Source organism: Apteryx mantelli, chromosome 2, assembly GCF_036417845.1.
Source record: "Apteryx mantelli isolate bAptMan1 chromosome 2, bAptMan1.hap1, whole genome shotgun sequence".
In the NCBI taxonomy this organism is placed as follows: domain Eukaryota; kingdom Metazoa; phylum Chordata; class Aves; order Apterygiformes; family Apterygidae; genus Apteryx; species Apteryx mantelli.
Window position 1 is genome coordinate 2,024,963 of NC_089979.1, and position 22,279 is coordinate 2,047,241.

Consider the following 22,279-nt stretch of genomic DNA (forward strand, 5'->3'; position numbering starts at 1 on the left):
GCACGCGGTGCTTTTCTCTTGCTTTCTAGGCTTTTTCCCTCTAGCCCAGTCTTTGAGACTTTGACCCCAGATTTGGGAAGAAAACCGCTGCTTTCTGAGGGTGTCTGGTCCCTGTGTACACACTAGGGCTGGAGACCAGCTGGATCCGCTGTTCCATCGCATTCCTGTGACATCCGGGGGAAAAGCAAACTCTGCAGCCAGCTGGCTGATTTCTCCACGTCCTTAAGTGAATTCTGTGGGTCATGCACCTGCCAGCCCCAAATCGCAGTGCGATCACAAGAACGGGGGAAAACCTCCGATTTTGGGGCCAGGCACAGCGTGGATCCCACCCAGCATGGATCATATCGGCCACTTTTTTGCAGCCTGTCTGTGCTACTGAAAGAGTTTGCTGATCCAGTGAGAGGGGCATGAAAATCTGATTTTTTTTTAATACAACTGGCGTTTTCTCTGGTCCATGATTACTTTTGTTGAAATTTTCTACATTTTTGGGGAAAACAAAGGTGAAAAGCCTCAATTCATTATTTTTCATAAATGAAAACACTTTTTAAAAAGCAACCAGAAGAAAACATTTTGATGTTTTTTAATAAATATACCTAAATAATACCTTGAGGAGAGCAGCAGGATTTGGGATTTAAAAGAAGAACACCATCTAAACACCACCAAAATTTTATTTTTTTGGAAATTTTTCATAAGTAACAAATTCCATTTCCCAACTCCTTCTTCTCCGCACATAGGTTTGTGTGGGCTCTAGAGGGCTTTCATCTTCTTCTCTTTTTCTTCTCTCTCTCTTCTTTAACAGAATAATAAACTTTTCATTTAATATTTCTGAAGGAAACCTGCCCGGCGCTGACACTGTTAACCTGTCCGAACGCCACGAGTAACGGCTGCCCGGTGCACGGTAACGGCCGTCTACCTTGCAGCAATAACGCTGCAAATGGATCCCCGCGGTGAGGTGAAAATACCGATATAATATCAGCTGCGAATCCCCTTCAGCGGGAGACGTGGCCGCTTTATAACCAGGTAGGATCACGGAGAAAGGGGGGGGGATCAAATTGGAAAATGATGAGCGCGGGGAACGTGTGCGTCGCCGCTCCGTAAATATTCGGCAGGTCTGGGGCCATCCCGGGGTTTGCAGTGGGGATGGGAGCAGGAGCTGACGGCGTGTGGCATGTGCAAGGTGACACCGGGCAACGCAGTCCAGCCTCTCCCGGCCTAAAATCACGGAAATCTTGGTCATCTCGGCTAAAATCCCTCCCGGTTTCTGGCAGTGAGCTGGAAACTTAGGTTTAGGTGGGGATGGGCGCAATGTAAAAGCCCCGTGGGAAAGGCTCAGACGAGCGATGCCATGAGCTGGGATGCTACTGGGGAGAAGGCAGGACATCGGGGTTCATTTCCCCAGGTTGTCCACCCCCCAAAAAAATGCTGCTATTGGACGCTTTGGAAAACAGGCTTCATCCTGGGTCTGTGCCTCAGTTTCCTGGCTGCGGAGAGGTTCAGACCCTCGGTCCTCCGTGGTGGTGAGGAGGGTACGGAGTTGCATCGGACAAGCTCTGTCGATGCCTTTTGTCTCCAGAGTCTCTCCTCCATCCCCTCTGAGCTGCTCCCGAAGCGAGGGAGCCCTGGGGGGGGAACCATGGAGGGGTCCAAGGGTTTGCAGCATCCCCAGGACCATTCCTGGGCATCACCACGCTGTTGAGCTGTACCACACTGGAGGGGATGGAAAGGGTTGTTGCAGGAAGAGTTTCCACGCTTGGGACATGCTGGGATGAGGAAGGGGTGAACAGGGACAAGGTGCTGCTCAGGTGTCCCTGCCGCAGGGCTGGTGGCCCCCCACCACGGTCTCGGGGTGGAGAGAGGAGGCGGGTGGGGGGGGACTGCAGGTTAAGGACACCCTGAGGAAGGCTGCCTTTGACACGGCCCGTTTCGGCAGGCTTTTTCCGAGCCTTGCTTTATTTACCTGTTCAATATCGGAGAGCAATTCCCACTGCTGCCTTAACGTCGCACGCTACAAAGTGCTAACGCCGCGAAACGCAGCGCTCTCTTAAAGGAGCGCGTGCTGCAAGGCTCTGCACCCTCCCGCGCCGCCCGGGGCACCCCCAAATATGCCCTGCGCCATGCCCATGGGCTGCAAGTGCCGTGCAGCACCTTCCCACCCAGACGAAAAACTGCAGTGCACACGCACACACGTGCAAGCTGAAATCCATCCACGGGGCAACATGAGCTGTGATACACGCATGCACGTGTGCAGGCAAGTAGAGGATACTTGCACGCAGGGCAATGAACCGCTGCCACACACGCACGCCCGTGGCAAACCTCCGCTCATGCAGCGTTGCATGCACGCACTGCACATACGTACGCGCACGCGGACCTGGAGGGCAATTTGCTCCGATGCTGCCTGTGCAGGGCCTCCTGGGCACGCGTCCGCTGCCCATGTGGCTCCAAACCTGCCTCTTGGAGGTTGTCCAGGGAGGTGCGGAAATAGGAGCCCGCTGCAGCAACCGCGAGTGAGGCAACGGCAGAGGTCAGCACAAGAAGGGGCACGGAGACTCGATCCAGAGGTCTTTGCACTGCTGTTTTTTTTGCAGTGGGGATCTGGGTGAGCTGCACGGAGAACGTGCACCAGAAACCACTGTCAGGATGAGAACATCTACAGAGCGGAGGGTCTCACGTGGCTGGCAAACCGGAGGGGTTTGCAAGCTACATGGCCACCTGGATTTTGGTGGGAGAGGCTGGATTTCCAGCATCCTGCATCCTGCAGTTTCGGCGTATACGATGCTCACCAATCGGAGCATCATATATATCAGGGCTGGGCAGGCTCTTCCAGTGATCACCTTGCCCATCTGCAAGAAGCAGCGATGTGACCCAGACCCCCCCCCCCAAGGAAAAGACACGTCCCAAAAGCCCTCGTTCAACCCCTCGTACCCCCTGTCCCATCCTCAGCGCACCCAGCTGCTGGCACCAAAGCCCGGAGGTGGCCGGGGAGGGGACGCATCCCTGGAGGCACCAGCAGGACCCGTCTGCCGGCGTGACCGGCCGGATGAGCTGCCGTGACATTCCCAGTGATTTCCCCCGCGTCCTTGCCTCTCCGATTTGCTCGGCTCTTCCCGCGGCCCCCGCTTGCTGTCGCCTCCGACGTGGCGCTGGCGGATGAGACAGTCCCGGGCGGGCGCTGGAGGCAGAGGCGATTGGTCATGCCGGCAGGGGTTAAGCTCACGCTTCCCCCCTCGCCCGTCCCTCGCAGTGCATCTCCCGTCTCAGGTGAAATCCCATTTCCATCCCTTGATTCATCCCGCTGTGGCTGCCTTTGTTTCAGCTCGGCTCACATCGCCCTCCCATCCCCACCATGGATGAAGGCTTCCCCAAGTCCAGCCGAACCCTGGTGGGCACTTGGGGACAGGGAAGAGTTGGAGGGGACACGGGGGAAAGGGACAGCCGGGCTCTGAGGACTGTTGTGGCTTGGCTGGAGGGGTCCAGCTGGTGGCTGACCCCACCGGGACAGGGACGAAGGCACCGGGATATCACAAGCCCCAATTCCTTCTGCACGCTCCAGCCACAAGCTCCCTTGCGGCAGACCCATCCCTCTGTCCATGTGTCCCAAACATTTACAGTGTCCACCCCAAAAACTGGGATATTGTCAGGGCACCCGGGTTGTCCCTGGCCCTGGAGGCCCTCCTGCCACCTGGAGACAGATGTGCTCATCTTCTGGCACCTCATTCTGCCAGTGCCTCCCCTCCTCGTGCTGGGGTGATAAATGGATTTGCCTGGCATGAAATTGCTGGCAGCAGCTCGGCTGATCCATCAGCTGCTCCTTGCTCACCACTTTGGCAACTCAGGTTAACCCATAGCCCTTCCCAAGGCTCGGAGAGCCAGGAGACAAGGATGAGGCCTGGGACAGGAGGTGCAGGGTCCGGGGCAGCCAGAACATGCTGATGGGGTTCGCCTGGGCTCGCACTGCAGGACACCCAGGACTTGGTGTGTGCTTTCAGTACTTGCAAACCAGCCAGAAAGCATCTTCCCACCCATACATTTAATTCCAGACTTTTAATGTGAAACTCCACTGGGTACCACCCTTGACTGGGTTGAGGTGCGAATGGGTTTTGTCCCTTGGCCCCTTGGAGGGCCAGATCTGGGGGGGTCAGCTCTGCCCTGTGTCCCCAAGGCTGGCAGAGGGATGGGGAGACAGGCCGTGGGATGGTGGAGCCAGATGGTGGAGGACAGACAGAGGTGGGGGGAGACCGGATTGGGAATCAAAGCTGCGGTGCTGCTCTCTGACTTGAGCCATTGCCTGCCTTTGGCAGAGCCCGACTCCGTGGAGCCCACGGATTAATGCTTGTTCTTGCATTTCCGATGAAAAGCCGTCTGCTCTGGAGGAGTCAGCTCACCTGGTATTTTTCCTGCTGAAGCTGGGATACTGGGACAGGGGAGAATCTCCTTGGTGGAAGGGTGCTGCAAGGAGACAGGCAACGTGGTGGGCTCCAAGGAAGCAGCTGTCCTGGGGTCTCTGTGCAGATGGCATGCATGTCCTTGGGGCAGGCCATGCAAACCTCATGGCATGGAGCAGCAACTGTGGATGTCGGTGCAGTGCTGACATGGACCTGGACCTGAATGTGGATGTGGACTTGGACCTGGACCTGGATGTGGATGTGGACTTGGACCTGGACCTGGATGTGGACATGGACCTGGACCTGGATGTGGACCCTGGCCTTTTCCCTTCTTCTCTCACCCTATACCCATGTTCAGACACCTCCAGCCAGGGCCGGGCACCGTTTCTTCTGCACTCCCTGGTCCAGAAGCAGAGATGGAGGAAGAGCAAGGGGAGGACAAGAGAAAGAGGTGTTACTAGCACAGCTCACGGACCAAGGATTGCACAAAATCCCAGCTCAGCTGTGAGCAAAGACTCTCCCGTTCCCTGTGGGTGAGGTCTAGGAAACCCCTGGGCTGCATTGCAGCCCACAAAGAGCAATTTGGTGCTCTTCAGGACATAATTCATCTGACCAAAGGCCAGTGTCCTCAACAGGGTGGAATGAACCATGTCCTGAGGTCTCCTACCACTGCCCCAGTTGGGATGGGAGCCCAGAGCTGTGATGTGCTCATGCCTCAAGCGCAGAAGATGCTTGACCCCCAGTAGTGGACCACCCTGGCTAAGTGCATGCGATCACCCCTCTGAACCTCTATCCCCCCAAATCGGAGACATCCCGGGGTGCTGTCCCCTGAGCAAGCACTGCTCCTCCCGACCAACTGCCGTAACGCGGCATCCGTGCCTGGATCGATAGCCCTGGAAATAAAGAGCAGCAGCAGCAGCAGCAGCACCGGGGCCTCGGGGAGGATAATGGATGGGAAAAGCCAGTTCGCCGAGAGGGAAAAAAAAAATCAATGGGCAGGATTGGGATGACATCATATCGCCATTATTATATCATCAACTCCTCGCTGCTGATTTATAGCCCGGATAATCACTCTCTTTCCGCATCCATTCTCAGCAGCTTGGCATCTCCTGCCATATTTCCACCAGAGCTCTTAAAAGGAAGCGCTCGGGTTAAAAAGCCAACAGGACAGGGATCGGGGCTGACGTCCGGGACTTTTACTGCCTGGAAATGAGTCCCCGTCGGGTCTCTTCTTCCCCCTCTGCGGGGCGGCTGAAAGGGTCCAGGGCCAAGGAATTTGGGGAAAAATAATGTTGCTGGTTCTCCGCTATTTGTCTTTTTGCCAGGACACGCTGGTGAATTATTTAGGGATGATCCTTTGTTCAAAGGCTGCCAGAACCACAGGATCCAGAGCTGATCTCTTTTCCTATACCGTGTTTTCACTGCTTGCCTGTACTGCTGCAGAGAGAAACGTGGAAAGGACACCCCAGATCTCCTTTGTATGGCCAGATCCTTGGCAGGGGGATCAAAACCCTTGTTTTGAATCTCCCCGCTATGCATCGTCTTTTATATGTGTTCTACGACTGGGATAGAAATTCAGCTTGTTGAGTTTCCTTCTTTCCCAGCCTCCTTTCCCCTCACTTTCTGTTGGGTTTTGGTGGAGTTTGCTGCTCCTGGCCTGGCACAACGCTTGCAGCCTTTGGTTACGAACGTGGCAAGGGAAAGTGCATGGTGAAGATGTCACCTCCACCTGCATTTTTCTTTTAAATTGCAGAAATAATTATGTTGGCCTCAGTCTGATTTAAATAAAAGACAGAAGAAGGTCAGGAGAAAGTAAACACACCCCAAATCGGGTAATTAAGAAGTTCAAGTCTCTGTAGAAACATTAGCTCAGTAACATTACACATCTATGGCAATTTTTAATGACTGCTCAGGCAATTTAATATGCACTTTAATATATCTGCATCCTCCAGAATGCAGGGGCATGGGCAGGGAGGCTGATTTCGGCTCAGCAAGGATTAAATGATTTGGTTATATCACATAAGCAGCTAAAGAAACATCAACCTCCCGGTCCTCAGCCTCGTGATTAGAGAGGAGAACAGGTAGCAGCGCTCCTTGGCTCCAGAGGAAGCTCCATGGGTCGAGGCTGCTGACCCTCGTGCCTCAGTTTCCCCTCTCCATCGAATGAGCCGAACCCTCCTCTTCTCCTGCGAGCGCCAACATGGGCCTCGAGGCATCTGGATATTTGCAAAAGCTGTCGGATGTTCAGACAGAAGCAAGAGGACTTTGGGGGCCCTGTCCCGAGCCACCAGGATGCACCGTTCCTGCTGGCCAGATGTTGAAGCCGGCCCCGAGCTCCCACACCTTCAGCCGCGGCCACCTGCTGTTAATTTTTGAGCCCGGCTTTGCCAGGCAGTGAATCACTGGTTCTGCTCAAATCCCACTCGAGCATATTGCGGCCATCGCTTTCCCTCAGTCACTAATTTCGTTGCCTTGTTAATAATAATAATAAAGCTGAAGCAATCGCATTTGTTTGGCAGGATTTATTCCCTGGCAACCCCCCCCCTCGACCTTCTTTATTGTCGCGCTTCCGTTGCAGCCCAGTTGGGGGGCATCACCCCCGCCTCGCCGTTGAGCTTTGAGTCATTACTGAACTTGGGGCAGAAGTTCACCCCGAGGACGGTCGCTGCCGACATAGGGAGCTCTCGACCACATGTGCGTGTCCCTCCGGATCCTCCTGCCCCTCAGACATCCCTGGCATCGTGGAGACCATGCCTGAACCTCACCTGCCCATGCCCAAGCCAACCTCTGCCGTACAAAATCCAGCTTGCTCCAAGCACTAGGCACTGCTGCCTCCCACGGGGTGATGGGTTTGCTCCAGACCACATCTGCTCCCACAAGAGTGGGACCGCTCTCCAGAGGATCCCCGAGTCCATCGTCCTTGCAGAGGGTGGCGGGGGCACATCCCCTCCCCATGCTGCCTCTGGGGCCTAGTGGCAGCAGAGCTTTTGGGGGACACCTACGGTCTGAGCTCTGCTCCCCCTTTGGACACACGTCTTGCTCCCATCTCCTGTCTGGCACCCCCCCCTCCCCCCGTGCCTCAGTTTCCCCATCGTCAGGGTGCAGATGAGATTCCCCAGCTGGGAAGGGGGAGCAAAGCCTGCCAGCCCATTGCAGGCGCTTTCATGGGCCATGTCATGGGAGCACAGAGCCTTCCTCCAGAGCCCCTTTCTTCCTCACGCCGCTGTGAGTTATCTCCAGGGCAGCTGTCCGGAGAAGTCATGTGGGAAAGCTGCTTCATTGACGGGAGCGCTTGGGGCAAGCCTTGCAGAGCACAGCGCCTTGGACCGCTGAAGCACCGGGGGAGGCTGGCCCGGGTGCTGACGGGCTGCCCAGCAGCTAGAGCAAACTGCTGGGTTGTCACCTGCGGTTTGCAGATGGGGAAACTGAGGAAGGGGAGAAGCTGGGGGATGAGTCTGGGGGTAGGTCCATCGCAGAGCTTAGGCCTGAAGGCACAGGTGATCCTTCCTTCAGCCGGTGCTCCATGGCTTCACCAGGCATCAGCAATTCATTTACAGGGCAGTTTCAGTAAGGGATTGCAGGGTGCTGGGCTGGCAACCCTGGCAAAAGGGAGGAGCAAGAGTCCAGTGCTGAGCAGTAAAAGCTGCCAGGAGCCCTGGGATGAGCAACTCTCATCATCCAGCTGTGTGGGACTCAGCATCCAGCTGTGCAGGGCTCTGCATCAAGTTCAGCATGGCTCAGCATCCAGCTGTGCAGGGGTCAGCATCCCCATGCGGGGCTCGGCTTCCAGCTGTGCGGGGCTCAGCATCCAGCTGTGCATAGGTCAGCATCCCTGTGCGAGCCTCAGCATCCAGCTCTGCAGGGCTCCACATCAAGTTCAGTACGGCTCAGCGTCCAGCTGTGCAGAGCTTGGCATCCGTGTGTGGGAACTGGAATCCAGGTGTGCGTATCTCAGCATCCAGCTGTGCAGGGCTCAGTATCCCCACGTAGGGCTCAGCATCCAGCTGTGCAGGGCTCTGCTCCAGGCTTATCAGCGCTCAGCACCCATTTGCGCAGCACTTAGCATCTGGCTGTATGGGCGTCTGCACCCCACTGCATGGCTCAGCACCCGACCACCCTGGGGCAGTCTGGCTACGCGAGGAGAAAAGCCTGGGGCTATGTAGCTCATCCCCACGATGCAGGAGTCCAGCGAGAGGGAGATACGATTCACAGGTCTCGGCTGACAGCAGGGACGTGCTCCAGGGAAAGGGCAGGGAAATTTTTGGCAGGCTGGGAGTGTTTTCTCACTGAGAAATATTCAGGCTGAGATCTTTCCTCAGGGGATTATTCTTAACAAAACATTGCCGATGAGCAGCTCCTTGTCTAAAAGTTACCTTTGTGTTACGGGGGTGGAGCGGCGGGCAGAGTTTGGTTTTGTCTTAAAAAGGACTGAGGCGACAGACGGTGCTTGGTTCAACCAGCTATTTGGGGTCAGACCAACAAACCGGCTGGGCTTTTCCTTGGAAACCTGGATAATTGCCCAGTTTGGGTCATTCTCAGTGTCTTTTATTTACCTTTCAGTGTTTCAGCCCCATACCAGTGAGTGGAGGGGACTGCCCTGCTATTTGAGTTTCCCCGGGGGCAATTACCCACCCCTGCCAGAAGCCCTGTTAACACGCAGCCAAAACCAGTTGCAGGGTGGAGGCAACCCGGGGGGGGGGGATGTTCCCGTCACCTGCATCAGAGGTCCCATCGCGGCAGCTGGCCGCCCCCCCTTCTGCCGGCGCCACACCAGGTCTCTCGCCCTCCCCGCCGGGGCGCATTTCTGCTGACCCCGCTATTTTCCGCTGCGCGAGCTTTGCCCTGGATGCTCCCCGAGGCCTGTCAGGTCGCGTTTTCCCCAGCTGGCAGCTCCCAGAAGCTGCAGCCCAGGCTGGCAGCGCCCGCCTGGCTCAGCGACATGTGCAGGGGGATCAGCAGGGATGGGACGTGCTCGGTGGAGAGCGATGAGGGTGTTGAGCGTGTGCCAAGCCTGCAAAGTGAGCGGACTCCAGAGCCCGTCTGGGTGGGAAGAGCAAGGCCTGTCTCTGCAATACTCAGTCTTCAGTGAACTGGGTGTCTGGGGAGATCCTGGACCATGTGTCGCTGGGATCTGCAAGGTGCTAGGTGCTGTACAACAGCATATGCCTTGGCCTTGATTGCAGCATCATCATGGCCACTCTTGACTCCTTGCACCATCCTCAATGGGTTAAAGCATCTGGAGAATGCTGAAGCATTGCTGAATATGTTCATATTGAATATATATGAATATTGCTGAGATGAGCGCCAGCCCTATTTGTCTAGCACGGAGCACAAGGCCAACCGTGGTGGGGCTCAAGGTGCTGGGGAAGCTGCTGGGGACCTATTGTGAGAGCATTTACACCCAGGCAGGATGTGGCTCATCACTCCAGATCCCACTGTTGGAAGGGACACCAACAAGGTAGGAGGGACCTTCTGGGAGCTGAGTGAGTGGCCCTTTGAGGACCCTCCAACTCACTGCGTGGGTGCTAGCAGCCTGGCCCGTCCTCCCCAGCTGGACTCGGTGGTTGGAGGTGGCAGGTGCCACCACCCTGCCCTTCTGCATGGCTCTGGAGGCGGTAATTTCCCTAGAGCCCAGCAGCGCAAGGTTATGGACTCTCTGATTTTTAATTAATGCGATTGACTCAGTGCGTGTTTCGGAAAGGGGAGGGCCAGGGACGGGAAATTGTCCCTTCGAGGGACAAACCCTGACAACCTTGTCATCCCCAATTAGCGGGTAATTACCTCAATGACGTACATCTTTATTAATCCAATTAATAGAGCGGGTGGCATGACCTCGGCAGATCTGCTGACTCAGGGTGATGCTCGCCAGGAGGGGATGAGAGGAGGGTGTAGGGGAGGAGGAAGAGGATGGAGGAAGGATCGAATTTCTCCTCTCCCTACCCCTCTTCTTCATCACTAATTAACGTGGCTGTTTGCAAGCCCACACACTGGCATGGCACAGAAGAGACAGGGGTGTCTCCCAGCCTGATCCCAACTCTTTCCTCTTTCTTTTCTCCTTTCCCCACCTGCCATCCATCCATCTTCTTGTCTGTTTGTCCTCTTACTCTTCCAACTCTCTCCTTCCAATAGACACTTTTCTGGGGAGAAATAGCCCCAACCTTAGGGCATCTAGCCCCAAACGGTGGTGACCCAGGACACAGAGATGTCTCCCAGTCTGGTGTGCTGAGCTCATGGAGTCATCCCAGGTGATACCTTTATGGGGCTTGCTGACTGCAAAGCACTCAACACACAGAGGATGGAGGAAAGCTCAGTGCTGTGACAGGAGAGCTGGATGGATGGATAGATGGCTGAATGGATAGATGGATAGGTGGATAGATAGACAGATGGATAGATGGATGGATAGATAGATGGATAGGTAGAAGGATGGATGGATATTGGTGGGGCTGGGGCGAATGGATTGATGGTGTGGGTGTATATACATATAAGAACAGGATATAGGAGTCTGTGGAGATAGTTGGATGGAATGAGAGATAACTGGAGGGAAGCGTGCAGGCTGGATGGATGGGAATACGGTCAGATTGATCACGCAAGCAATGCATCTGGCCAGGTTGCTGCCGAGAGTGGATGGTCAATACTCCTCCATACAGATCTCTGCATCGATCCCACTCGCTGCTGGGCCCCATGGACAGCCATTGCTTGGCCTGGCTGATGCCAGCACCCCAGTTCCAGCGTGCATGAACAGGGGACACCCCTGCAAGGCCAGAGGGGATGGACTAGAAATGGGAGTCCCCCCTCCTTCTGCAGCAGACAGTTCCTGGTCTCACCTGAGAAGAGGATGCTGCAAAGGTCCCACGTCCCCAGGGCTGCCAGCGAGAACTGAGTTTTGCTTCCAGGCACTTTCTACCCAGCCTGCCTTTGCAGGGCAGGAGAGGGGGAGGCAGAGGTGGAGAGAGCTCTTTTTTCATGGCTCTCTTGTGGAGCGACCTCTCCTCTGTCTTTCCCCACAGATGGAGCCTCAATTAAATTCGGAAATACATTTTTTAATAGGACTTTCACCTCAGCTCCCTCCCGGGCTATTAAAGCCATTATGGCAGAGTTAAGTAAAGAACTAGCAGCCAGGCAATAAGCTTGAGAGCCTCTGTTGCTGTCATCATATGTTTATGGCCCAGGCAATGTTTGCTTTATTAAAGATTCAGGAGCCATTTCCGAACGGCTCAGTTCTGTCCCTTCCATTAAAGACTGGGCCCTGGTGAAGGAGGCCCTTGATGAGTGTGGGAAAAAAGAGGGAGACTGCTCCCAAGACAGGAAAAAATAGGATGAGCTTGTTGGGAGAGGCTGAGGATAAAGGCAGATGGACAGAAAATAGCTCGGTATGGGACTCGGATGCCTTTGGGCCACTTATCTATCAGGAGACAACAGCCCCTGTGAAGCCTGCGGGAAAGAGGCTGGAGGGGGATGTAGATGAGGGCTGCAAACCTGAAGGGTTGGAAGGGGATGGCAGGGACCGACTGTTTGGCATCCCTCCCAGTGGAAAACACTCCAGGACCTGGAGGTTGCATATAGTCAAAGACTGGGAAGCATGTGGGGGAGCGCAGATGAGCTGGTCCCATCTGTGCTCCACTCTGGTTATACCCACCTACAACTCAGGATGGAGAGTGGGGCACTGGGGTGGATGGTCCCTGGGCTGAGCCTGCTCTTGATCCAGCCATCTGTCCATCTGCAGCAGCTGCTCTCCGGCCCTTCTCCCTCTGCCCAGAAGGCTGTAATAGCTCTGTTCCGTCCTGCCACTGGTTCAGTGTGGAAAAGGCTGCAGGATGTCACCCACGGGCTGAGCTGGAGTGAGGCGGCCTCCGTGCTGAGGTTTTCTGTGTGTGGGTGGGATGGTATTTTACTGTGAAGCTGGAGGGGAGAGGTGGGACCCAGCAGCTGGATCTGCTGTTGGGTCTCCAGCCATGACACGAATTCAGAAATTAGTGGTCTGTGTCTCATCATCTGTCATGTGCGAGGGGTCACTGCCCTGTGAGAACTTCCCTTCTCCCACTGCATCTGTCCAGCTGCAGCCAGATGTGCGTTGGATCCAGCAGACCCCACCAGGTCTGACAGCACACTCGGGGCTGCTTCTTGTCTAGCCTTCTTGCCCCATAGCATGACCTCCTTGCTTCATAAAATGATGCCCTTGCCCTATGACCCTCTTGACTCATAGAATGGCCTCCTGCACCATAGCATGACTCCCTTGTCCCATAGCATGACCCTCCTGCCTCATAGCATGGCCCTTTTTCCCCATAGCATGACCTCTTCCTCCATAGGATGACCCTCCTACCCCACAGTATGACTACCTTGATCTACAGCATGGCCCTCCTGCCCCATACCACGGCCCTCTTTCCCCATAGCATGGACCTCTTCCTCATAGCATTGACCTCCTTGCCTCGTAACATGATCCCCTTGCCCCATGACCCTCCTGTGACATAGCATGGTCCCTTTTCCACAGAGCATGGCCTCTTCCTCCATAGGATGCCCGTTCTGCCCAACAGCATGACCATCTTGCCCCATAGCATGCCCCCCTTACCCCATAGCATGACCCTCCTGCCCTTTCTTGCCCTAATTGCCCTACTTGCTTGGTGTAGGCCCAGCCTGGCCATGTGGTGCATCCCACAGACCGCAAAAGCCCTGCATGCCTCAGCGAATGGCCTCCTCTGCTGGAGGAGTTTGTGCCAATGCGAGAATTTGCCCATCTTTTGCTGCTGCCATTGCACAGTGACAGACGGAGGCAGCTCCTCATGTGAGGATGCACACATCGGGGTGACTTTGTATGCTACATCTGGGGTGAAAATTTTTGCAGATCAAACTAAGGAAGGAGGTTTGTGGGAAAGCTACTAGCTTATAAAAGCAGAACCATAACAGGTCCCAGGACAAGGCCTGGGGATAAAGCTAGTGGAGAACCATCATCCTCCCCCATCCTCCTATTGGCTACAGGAGCAAAGACCTATCAGAAACGCTCACAGCCCACAGAAAATAGAGAGGAAGGGGGTGAAGGAGGTCCCCTCTCCATCCCTGCCCTGTGGCCAGACTGGCTCCATCCTGCTCTGCTGGGCTGAGCTTTCCCTGCTCCCACACAGGATGTCCTTCATCCCGTGTGTGGGGATGTGGGAGATATAGCTTCTTAGGGACTGCATGGGGACAGGGTTGTCTCCCAGCCACCGCTTCCAGTCCCAGTGGGAAACAGCTGGGGCCGACAGGCCCTGAGGATGCCCACGGGACTGGCAGGGCCCTGCTCCCAGCAACTCTCCTTCCCTCCTCTCCTGGTGGCATTTTGCTGACTGGGCAGTTACAAGGAGGGCTCATGGTTAGGCTTCAGCATCGAGGGCGTTGCTAGAGCAAGAGCTGACTTGGGAGCGAGTGCACGTATTAGTTCACACGCAGTTGGATGCATGGTGGTACGCGCATGGGGACACGAGCAGTTCTGGGGCCTGAGCACCAGCTCACCATGTCCTTTGCCTGGCAGAGGGCAGATAGCAGGGGTGGTCTTGAGTGACAAGACACTATCCCACCCAGAGCCAGCAGCAACCCTGGCTAAGCTTCGGGGACCAGGACTCAGCGTGTACCAACTCTGCCCTCTAGTGCGACGCTGCTGGCTCACATCTCCATCGGGAGCTCACCGGTGGCTCCCAAAAACCTGCTGGTTTCTTCCCTGCATCCCCAGATTCAGCATCTCAACCCGAAGCACAGCTGCTGTCGCACTGGGCCTTAATCCACCAGCAGGTTCATCCCTCGCCTCTCCCCGGACACCTCCCTCTCTGCCAGGTCAGGGTGCTCTACCCCAGCACATCGCACGGCAACGCTTGGCTCTGTTTCTTCCATCCTTCCCACCGCGGACCTTGCAGGATGGCTGCTTATGCCCTGCTTGGCAATGCACTGGCCTCCAAAGCACCCCAGGGACACACTTAGTCGCCCTTGGGTGACAGAGTGGGAACAGGGGTGCTGGAGGGGGTGCAGGAGGGGGTGCCAGCCTCCCTAGGCAAACGCTGGGTGCTGATGCTGCGATAACTGGGTGCTTCGGACAGGGTGCTGCTGCCCTCCAGTGGGCTTAGGCTAGAAGGAGGGTGGCACCGGGCGCCCTGCTCCGTGCCAGAGGCAGGAGAGCAGGATGCACAAGGCAGTCCCACACACGGGGGCTCAAGAAAGCCCGAGGGAATATGTGGGTCTGAGCCCAGCAAAGCACAGCCCACATCACAAGGCGGCAGAGGATAAAATGCAACAGAGCAGCAGGAGATGACGGGCAGTGCCGCATGTTTTTCCCCCCCTCTCGTGCAGAAAGAGGGCAAGGGGAGGCATTTCATGCCTGAGCGGGAAGGAGATGGCTGATGGTCCAGGGCAAGATGGGGACGCGCATGCAGAGAGGAGGAATAGTCACACGTTACCCCCAATGCTCTTCAGTTGCATGGACTAAAGTACAGAGACGACCACCAGCGTAGCCAAAGAAGGATGAAACCTTGCACAGGAGCAGAGGAGGAGGGACCAAGCGGGCACAGCTTCACTCAGGCGGGAGGAAGCCCACTCTGCCCCAATCTCTCCCTGAGCAGACCCCATCGACCTGTTCACAGCCTGGATCAGTTTGCACATAGCGTTGCAGCCAAGCTCCCAAAGCAGATCAGTGATGGACAGAGAAGAGGCACCTCTGTTCCCAGCTGTCAAACCTCTCCTCCTGCTACCCTGCTTCCCCTCCTACTTCAGCTCCAGTTTTAAGTAGGGGAAAAAGCCCCATTTCCAAGTCCCGAACTTTGAAAGCATTGCACTGAAACACTCACCACCAGCTTGCTCCCTAGCTCTGCCTCGGAGCATCCCAGGTCCTGCTTCCCAGGTCCTGGACACCCTCGCCCTCTTCACCTAGCGCTTTACACTGAGCAGGGCAGCCCTGCCCGCTCAACACAGCTGAAAGGACACCCTTCACAACACTGTCCTGCTTCGCTCGCCGTTGCCACTCCTACCCCTGTTAGCTTTCTCCAGCCAGGGCAGATCAAGACTGGTCCTGCTGAAGTGCCTGTACATGTGGCAGCAGGCACATTAATTCGCTGGCGGAGGACGGCTCCAGCAGAGCCGTTATGGCTTATGGAGTCAATGAGCCGTGAAGCGAGGGGACGGGAGCGCTGCCGTGGCACAGCGCAGCGGAGCAGCCCCCGTCACCGCACGGAGATGCGCCCATGACACATGTCAGGTCCTTGCCCTCTTCTATTGAGCCAGCCCTTGTGTACTCAGCGGAGAGGGTGTATCTATTGGCAGGGAGGCTATTATCAAGCATGAGGCTCTTAAAGGAGGAAAATCCCATTTCAAAGCTAGGAAAATCTGAGAACTGAACCCCTGTGGGGTTTGATGGGTTCTCCCTGATGTGGTTTTCAAGACGGTGGCCACCATTTTCTGTCTCAAGGACACTGGAAATCGGGCAGTTACAAGGTAGAAGAAAAAACTCCTGTGCTCTTCCTTTGGCTTGACTCACTCTGAGGGATGTACCCTCTGGTACTACCAATGAAGAGCCCTCTTTGCACCTCTCTGGTCATAAGCTGTTCCCAGGAGCCACATTAGGCAGGGCTCACATCCTCATGTTGGAGATGGGATGCCCAGATGGAGAAGTGTTGCACTAGGACATGTCAAACTCGCTCCAGGCCAGCCTGTGCAGGACCTCGTAGGAGGCGGTAGCACCAGGGGATTCACCTGGCTCTTGCATCCACATGGCTCCCTCCTGGGTGCCGCAAGAGAAGAGCATATTGCCTTGCAGCCTCGGCTTTTAAGTCCACTCAGAGCCCCTCTTCCTGGGGACAGAGGTTGGAGAGACCTCAAGTTCACCATTACTGTAAAAGCATTTTGCAATGGCTCTTCCTCTCTCTCTGCCCATGCTGCCTTCCCCTGGCTCCTACAGGACACCCTCCAACTCCTTGTCCAGATGGAGATGATGAGCATGGAGTGACCCAGCTCCCTAGATGGAAACTAGTTTGCTGCTCCTTTGAATGGTCTGCGCTGGGCTAGGAAAAGGAAGGCAAGGAGAAGCTCCCGGTATGCCAAGGTGCCCTGCAAACAGGGAATGCCACAGCTTGGTTAGCTCCAAGTGAGTCAACGTACTCCAAGAGCTCCTACGGCCCCTTTGGAGAGAGAGAGGCTGGAGTATCTAAACCTCGTTTCTGTGGAAGGGGACAAGTCTCCCCCGAGGAGCCAGGGGGACAGTTTGCAGTTGCATGGACAGGACCAAAGCAAGCACACACTGGTGTGGACACCCATGCCTGCTCAAGACCCATCAGGCTGGCTGGGCTAGCAAGTCTACCTTGGTAAAGGAGGGACTGCGGTATTTTGCCTTGAGCAGGCTCCTTGTGAGAGGGCATGAATTGGCATCTGGAGCCTCATCGGCCTTTTAGCCCTTCTCCTCACAGTGGGGAAGAGGAAGCACCAGGCCCTTGCTGATGGAGCACGTCTCATCCCTTCCTCTGTCATCAGAGGGGGAGGCAACCCTGGCTTTGGAGTCATGCGTTTCCCACATCCACTGAACGTAGGTGGGAAAGGGATCTACTGCAGCAGATTACTGTGGGTGGCTCTAAAAATCTGAGAGTATTTCAAGGTTTAAGAAGCCGGCAAGGTTTCGGGGTTGGTACTGGGCACAGAAGGTGCGGCTGTGGGAGAAGAAATTGCTAAAAAAGTTTGCTTGACCCTGAAGGAACTGCAAATTTGACCAAAGCCTGACTAGCTTTTGTGGTTAGATTCACAATACCGGAAGAGGCTGCCCACCACCCTTTTACACATTAATCCAATATTTAAAGCTCTGACCTTAGTTCACTCCCATCCACCTGTGACTCCCAAAAGAGCAGTTATTCTGTCCTTTTACCTCACGTAGGGTGCACTGGGGGGCATGTTCACTAAGCGAGGGACTCGTCTGGCTGCCGGGACCCAGGGGTCCAGCCCTACAGCTCCCCTCCAGAGAGGTTGAGCTGCCCTCCTGGGATGGCAGGGAGGTGCGGTCCAGCAAAACACAGACACCTGAGGGAAACTGGGGTGCGTTGGGGATCCCAAACCAGGGGTTTGCTGTTTACCAGCTTACCAGAGAGGCAAATCGGCTCCTCCAGCGTGAGTGATGCCTTAGGTGCCACCAAAGAGCTCTTCTGACAACACAGTGGAAGCATGATCAAAACACTTTCCTGAATGGTTTTCTTTTTCCAGGAGAAATGTCCCCAGCTCCAGCCCTCAGATATCCAGTCCGAGCCCTGCTCCCCACCTCCTGCATTAATTCCATAAAACATTTAGTGCGACCTAGCCACTAGCTCCCATTACAGAGATAGAGACGACAGCTCCCTGAGGGCTGTAGGACTAACAAAACTCATCTGCTGATCTGGATGTTTAGGAGCTCAGTTTGCCTTTGATCTTCGGCTTGTTCAGAGCAGACCATACTAGATTCAAATCATCTCTCTCAACCTTGACAGCTCTGGATCTATGTAAAACTGACCCATTTGCAAGCCCAGCCTGGGGCTTGGTCCCACACCATGGCTGGTGCACCCTGTTCTCCTACAGTTAGCAACAGAGAGATACACTACAAAGTGTTTTCAAATCAGTGCTTTTTAATCCATAAATGGTGAAATTCCACATACAAGTTAAAAAAAAACAAACAAACCACTGGTGTTAGGAAAATATCCAATTCGCATAAAGCACAACCCCTCTGACAACGCAAATGTAGGAATTTGGTGATACGGGTGGAAATGCAATGCACAGGCACATTGCTTGCTCTCGTGCACTTTTCTTTTAAATAAACGAATCTCTGGCTCAAAGAGCTGTGTTTTGGCAGCACACACAACACACCTAGGACCTCCAGAGTTTCTACCAAGATACGTTAATGGCAAGCCTGCTTTATAGGTAAACCTACATCATTTCTTACCACTCCAGTGCCAAACAGCCGGCAAGATTACACAGAAAATCTGATGGTACCAGATGGCCTCATGCTCAAAGCCAGACCTGTAATCCTGTCTGACAACGTCTAGCTCTCAGTCACTGCAGAGGAAGCTGCAGAAAATGACAATTATGAAGGGCTCCTCCATGGGGGAAAATCCCTTCCTTCAGCCAGGGGAGGGTCAGCTCATGCCCAGGAGCCTGGGGGTTCATCACCAAAACACAGGGCACCCCAGATCTTACAACCATACACGAAGACAAGAGCAAAGAGTGCAAATCTCGGTCCATCTGCAGAGCTTGCTGAAACTATGAGAGGCAGGGCAGGATATGCTGCATGAACAGAGATCTGTCAGTAACTAATGTGCTTTGGATATAATACCTTCTAGAACTAGAAATCTTCCTTTCATTTTCCATAAATCAAAACAGGACCAAAAGGTTGGCACATCAGCACTGAGCTACCTAGAACAAATCAAGGTACAATCCAAAGGGAAGCTAACGTGAAGATATCCCACTGCCAGCCTCAAGGGACCTGTGTGTTCAGTTAATTTCTTTAAACTATGGTTACAAATTTGTCACAACTTAAAAAGTACAAAAATACAATTGAATCTCTGAAGGGTATTTTATACCTACCAAGATCATCCAAGCACTCAAGATTAGACAGCTCCTTAGCCTTCAGAAAAATAGTGCACAACGCAGAAACGGAATTGAGAAAATTTTGCCAATATATCTAGTGTATATTCTGAGTCTTCCAGCATTTCCAGTACAATTACCAAGATGCATGCATCCATCAGCCCAGCTCTGTTATGAATGCTGACAGCACAATGTTAGGGTATTAGCAACGTGTGCAAGATCCAATACTAGCACAAATTTAGTAGTTTAATAATCTGGAGGAGCTATCTTCCTGGAATTTTAATCTCATACCAAGAAAGAAACAAGGCTCTTAGCTATTAATCTACTCACATATTTAGGGCAATCCACCTCTACTGATTAAAAAAGCAAGACAACAAGTACATAGTAAGTCTTTCCCTTTTCCTCCAGAGAAGCAGGCTACGCAGTCAGGCTGTATTTGCTGGGCAAACCTGTGTGCCCATTAAAAAAAAATATGCACAAGCCCCAGTTCAGCACAGCGTGAGCATATGCTCAAGTTTATATCAGCTCTAGCTTACCAGCTTTGCTAAACTGTGACCCAACCGCATGCTTCTTGTGAACTCAGAGGAATACGCAGACCAAAATCTGCCTCCCTGCTGATGACTTGCAGTGACAGAGGTCTGACATGCTGCCAGCTCTGCTGGTGGGGATGTGGCCAACCCCATCCGAGCTTTAACCCAGTCAGCTGGGACACTGCTAACCCGCCTTGCTGCCTAACTGCCTGGTTAAGCGCTCAGGCCCTCCAGGGCTTCGGGTGTCTGCACTGAACTCCACGATACCATCACCGCATGTCATCGGTACCTGAGCTATCCCCACGTTTATTCCTCTCCCAATAAATGGGAATCGAACATAATCTGAGTGCAGGCTGCAAGCTCTGGTCGGATAGCTTGGCCAGCAGGAGGTTTTGTTAATCCATTGGTTCAGGGCTTGCAATACTGAAAACCCTAAAGCTTTCCGGTACTGGGGTGTTAGGTACATCTCCCTTCACTCTGCAATCACATGGAGATTGTCATGTCAATATAAACTAGAAAGAGTGAATACACACACAGCTGTTCTGCTCCTTAGAAAAATCACCTAGGACAGTAGGAACCGCCCTCCCTTCACATTCACATGGGGGCAAATTTGCCATCTCGATCCACCTACTCTGCTCTACGTAACAGCCAGCCCTGCAGGCTTAGCGGGACAGAAGTCTCTTAGTTACAGTGAGATGCATGCACATGAATTGAGACTGTGCTGGGAGACCGGCTCATAAGTCAGCTGGCTTAAATTTACTCAGTTCCGACTCCCATGAGCATTTCTTGACCCGAATGCTTTTCTCCACAACCTCAGTATTCACGGGTTGGACGCTTTTAAAACAGCAAGGTTCAATTTCTCCCCCAAAGAGCTGCAAAGCGTTCACGGAGAAGCCCTGCAACCTGCAGACTCCCCAGGCCAGCCTGTCCAAGCCTGCTGGGCTGCACGGCTGCCCCGGGGGTTGAAAACCCTCACACCACCCAGTGGCTTGCTCACAGTAGATCCAAACACCTCCCTCTCAGTCTGACAGAGATGCTGGGCTGGAGTTGCTGCATGACTTGCCTACACCAGCAGCTCCTGGTGAGCAGCATCAATGGTGTTGTCTTCTACATTGCAGATAAAGCCTAAGAGACACTAAAGAAGGTTACAGCTTTTGCTTTAATGGCTGGGCTTGGTTTGGCTGCTCCTTGCACTAAGCAGAAGACACAAACCAGTCCCTGCTTTATACCAAAGTACAGGTCCCTCGTCCCCTTAAGAGAAAAAAAAATAATAAATCAGAGTTTCCCAGTACTGTTTAGCTGAGGACCACTTATGCAGGAGCTGGGAGATGGAGGAGTCCAATGTTCAGTAGTGACAGGGGCTGTGTGTCACTCTTCTCTCTGAGGAGAATCCAACCAGCGGCATGTCCCCAGACGGGTCCAGCATTGGAAGCCAGGCCTCCTCCGAACGAGAGGAGCATCTTGCTGCAATGACACCAGTGCACCCCAAACAGACTGCCTGTGCTACTGAGGGTCTGCCATTGCTAGGATTCAGTGTCAGCCAGGCCCAGAGTTTGAAGAACATGACCTAGACAGGTGGCTGTCTCAGTACATGGCCTCGTTGTCTCCCACCGCGGTGAAGGGGACGCTGTAAGTGCTGTTCTTGCTCCGTTTGCTCTTCTTATTCCAGACCAGCAGTGTGCTGGCGCTCTTGCTGTTCATTAGACTTTTCCGGCTGTTCTCCTTGTTGTTCTTCAGCAGCCCACCTCCCGAAGACATGACCGCTGCCTTCTTGTCTGCCTGTCAGTAGAGGGAACAGAGACCAGCGTGAGGTCTGACGGCAAAGACGGAACCCACATGAATGGTCTCAGCCGCTCAAGCGGTTCCTTTCTATAGCATTTCTGCTGGTTCCTTGCATTTGAATATTTTCCTGTATAACAGGAATTCCTCACGTGGCCAGAGAGCAAAATGCTGGGGTCTGGGAGCCTAAAGACGCAGCCGAAATCAGAGTGGTACCAAGCCAGGGCGAGGACGAGAACTCAAAATGTTCGGCTTCAGCTATCAAGTGCAATCCACAGCCATCACCTCTGGTGTTGTGATGCTTTAGCTCCCTGACACACGCTAGTACAAGCCACGGGCACATAGCCTGAGGAGCCTCCATCTCAGGCAGAACAGGTCTCATTTAAAGCCTCTCTGCTGCACTGGTAGGAAAAGGAAAAGGAAGCTTATGCAGCAAAAGGAAGCTACTACTCCTCATTGCCCTGCCACCTCCACCCTTTACAGACCAGTAGGGAACCCCTGTCCTCCAAAAAGCAGCTGCTAGGTCAGCTTGCTTCGGTGACTATTCTGAGGCTAAGAGCGAAGATAGATGGTCCTCCTCCTCCGGAAGCAGCTACCGGTGCTTTATATTTGCCAGGCCAGCTGTAAACAAACCTGCCATGCAGGAGACAAAGCAGAGCCTCGTTTTAAGCAGACTGCAGCAAATTTCTCCCCAAAGCTGCAGTTTCCTACCTAAGGATTTCGCCAAGCTTTGCTTGCAGAACGCCCTCATGACTTACGGCTTTCTGCCCCTCTGAGCCCTGCAGCGTTATCACACCGATCTCCACTCCCTCTGCCCCAGTGCTCTTCAGCAGCTGCACCACTTCGGCGTGCTTGGACCACCTGCAATCCTTGCCGTTCACTGAGATGATGTAGTCCCCTTCCTTCAGCCCAGCTTCCTGCAAGGGAATGGAGAAGGTGCACACGTTTGAGCTGCAGCGTGAGACTGCTTGGTTTTTCATCCTAGAGATTTTACATTTGTTTTGCAGTATGCTTGTGAAGGGGGGATGCTCTATAGACCAT

General features: G+C 54.1%; 1 protein-coding gene across 3 annotated transcripts in view; it reads right to left on the bottom strand.

The window, feature by feature from the left end:
- Positions 1-17,954: 17,954 nt before the first annotated feature.
- The window catches only part of RHPN1 (rhophilin Rho GTPase binding protein 1), a 39,762-nt gene continuing 35,437 nt past the window's right edge, over positions 17,955-22,279 (bottom strand). For all 3 annotated transcript variants that reach the window (XM_067290104.1, XM_067290105.1, XM_013946721.2), the window contains 2 exons: positions 21,997-22,155; positions 17,955-21,238 (listed from right to left, as the gene is read on the bottom strand). In XM_067290104.1, the coding sequence (XP_067146205.1) occupies positions 21,044-21,238; positions 21,997-22,155 (354 nt within the window). In that variant the 3' untranslated portion in view covers positions 17,955-21,043. The remainder of the gene's footprint in view (positions 21,239-21,996; positions 22,156-22,279) is intronic.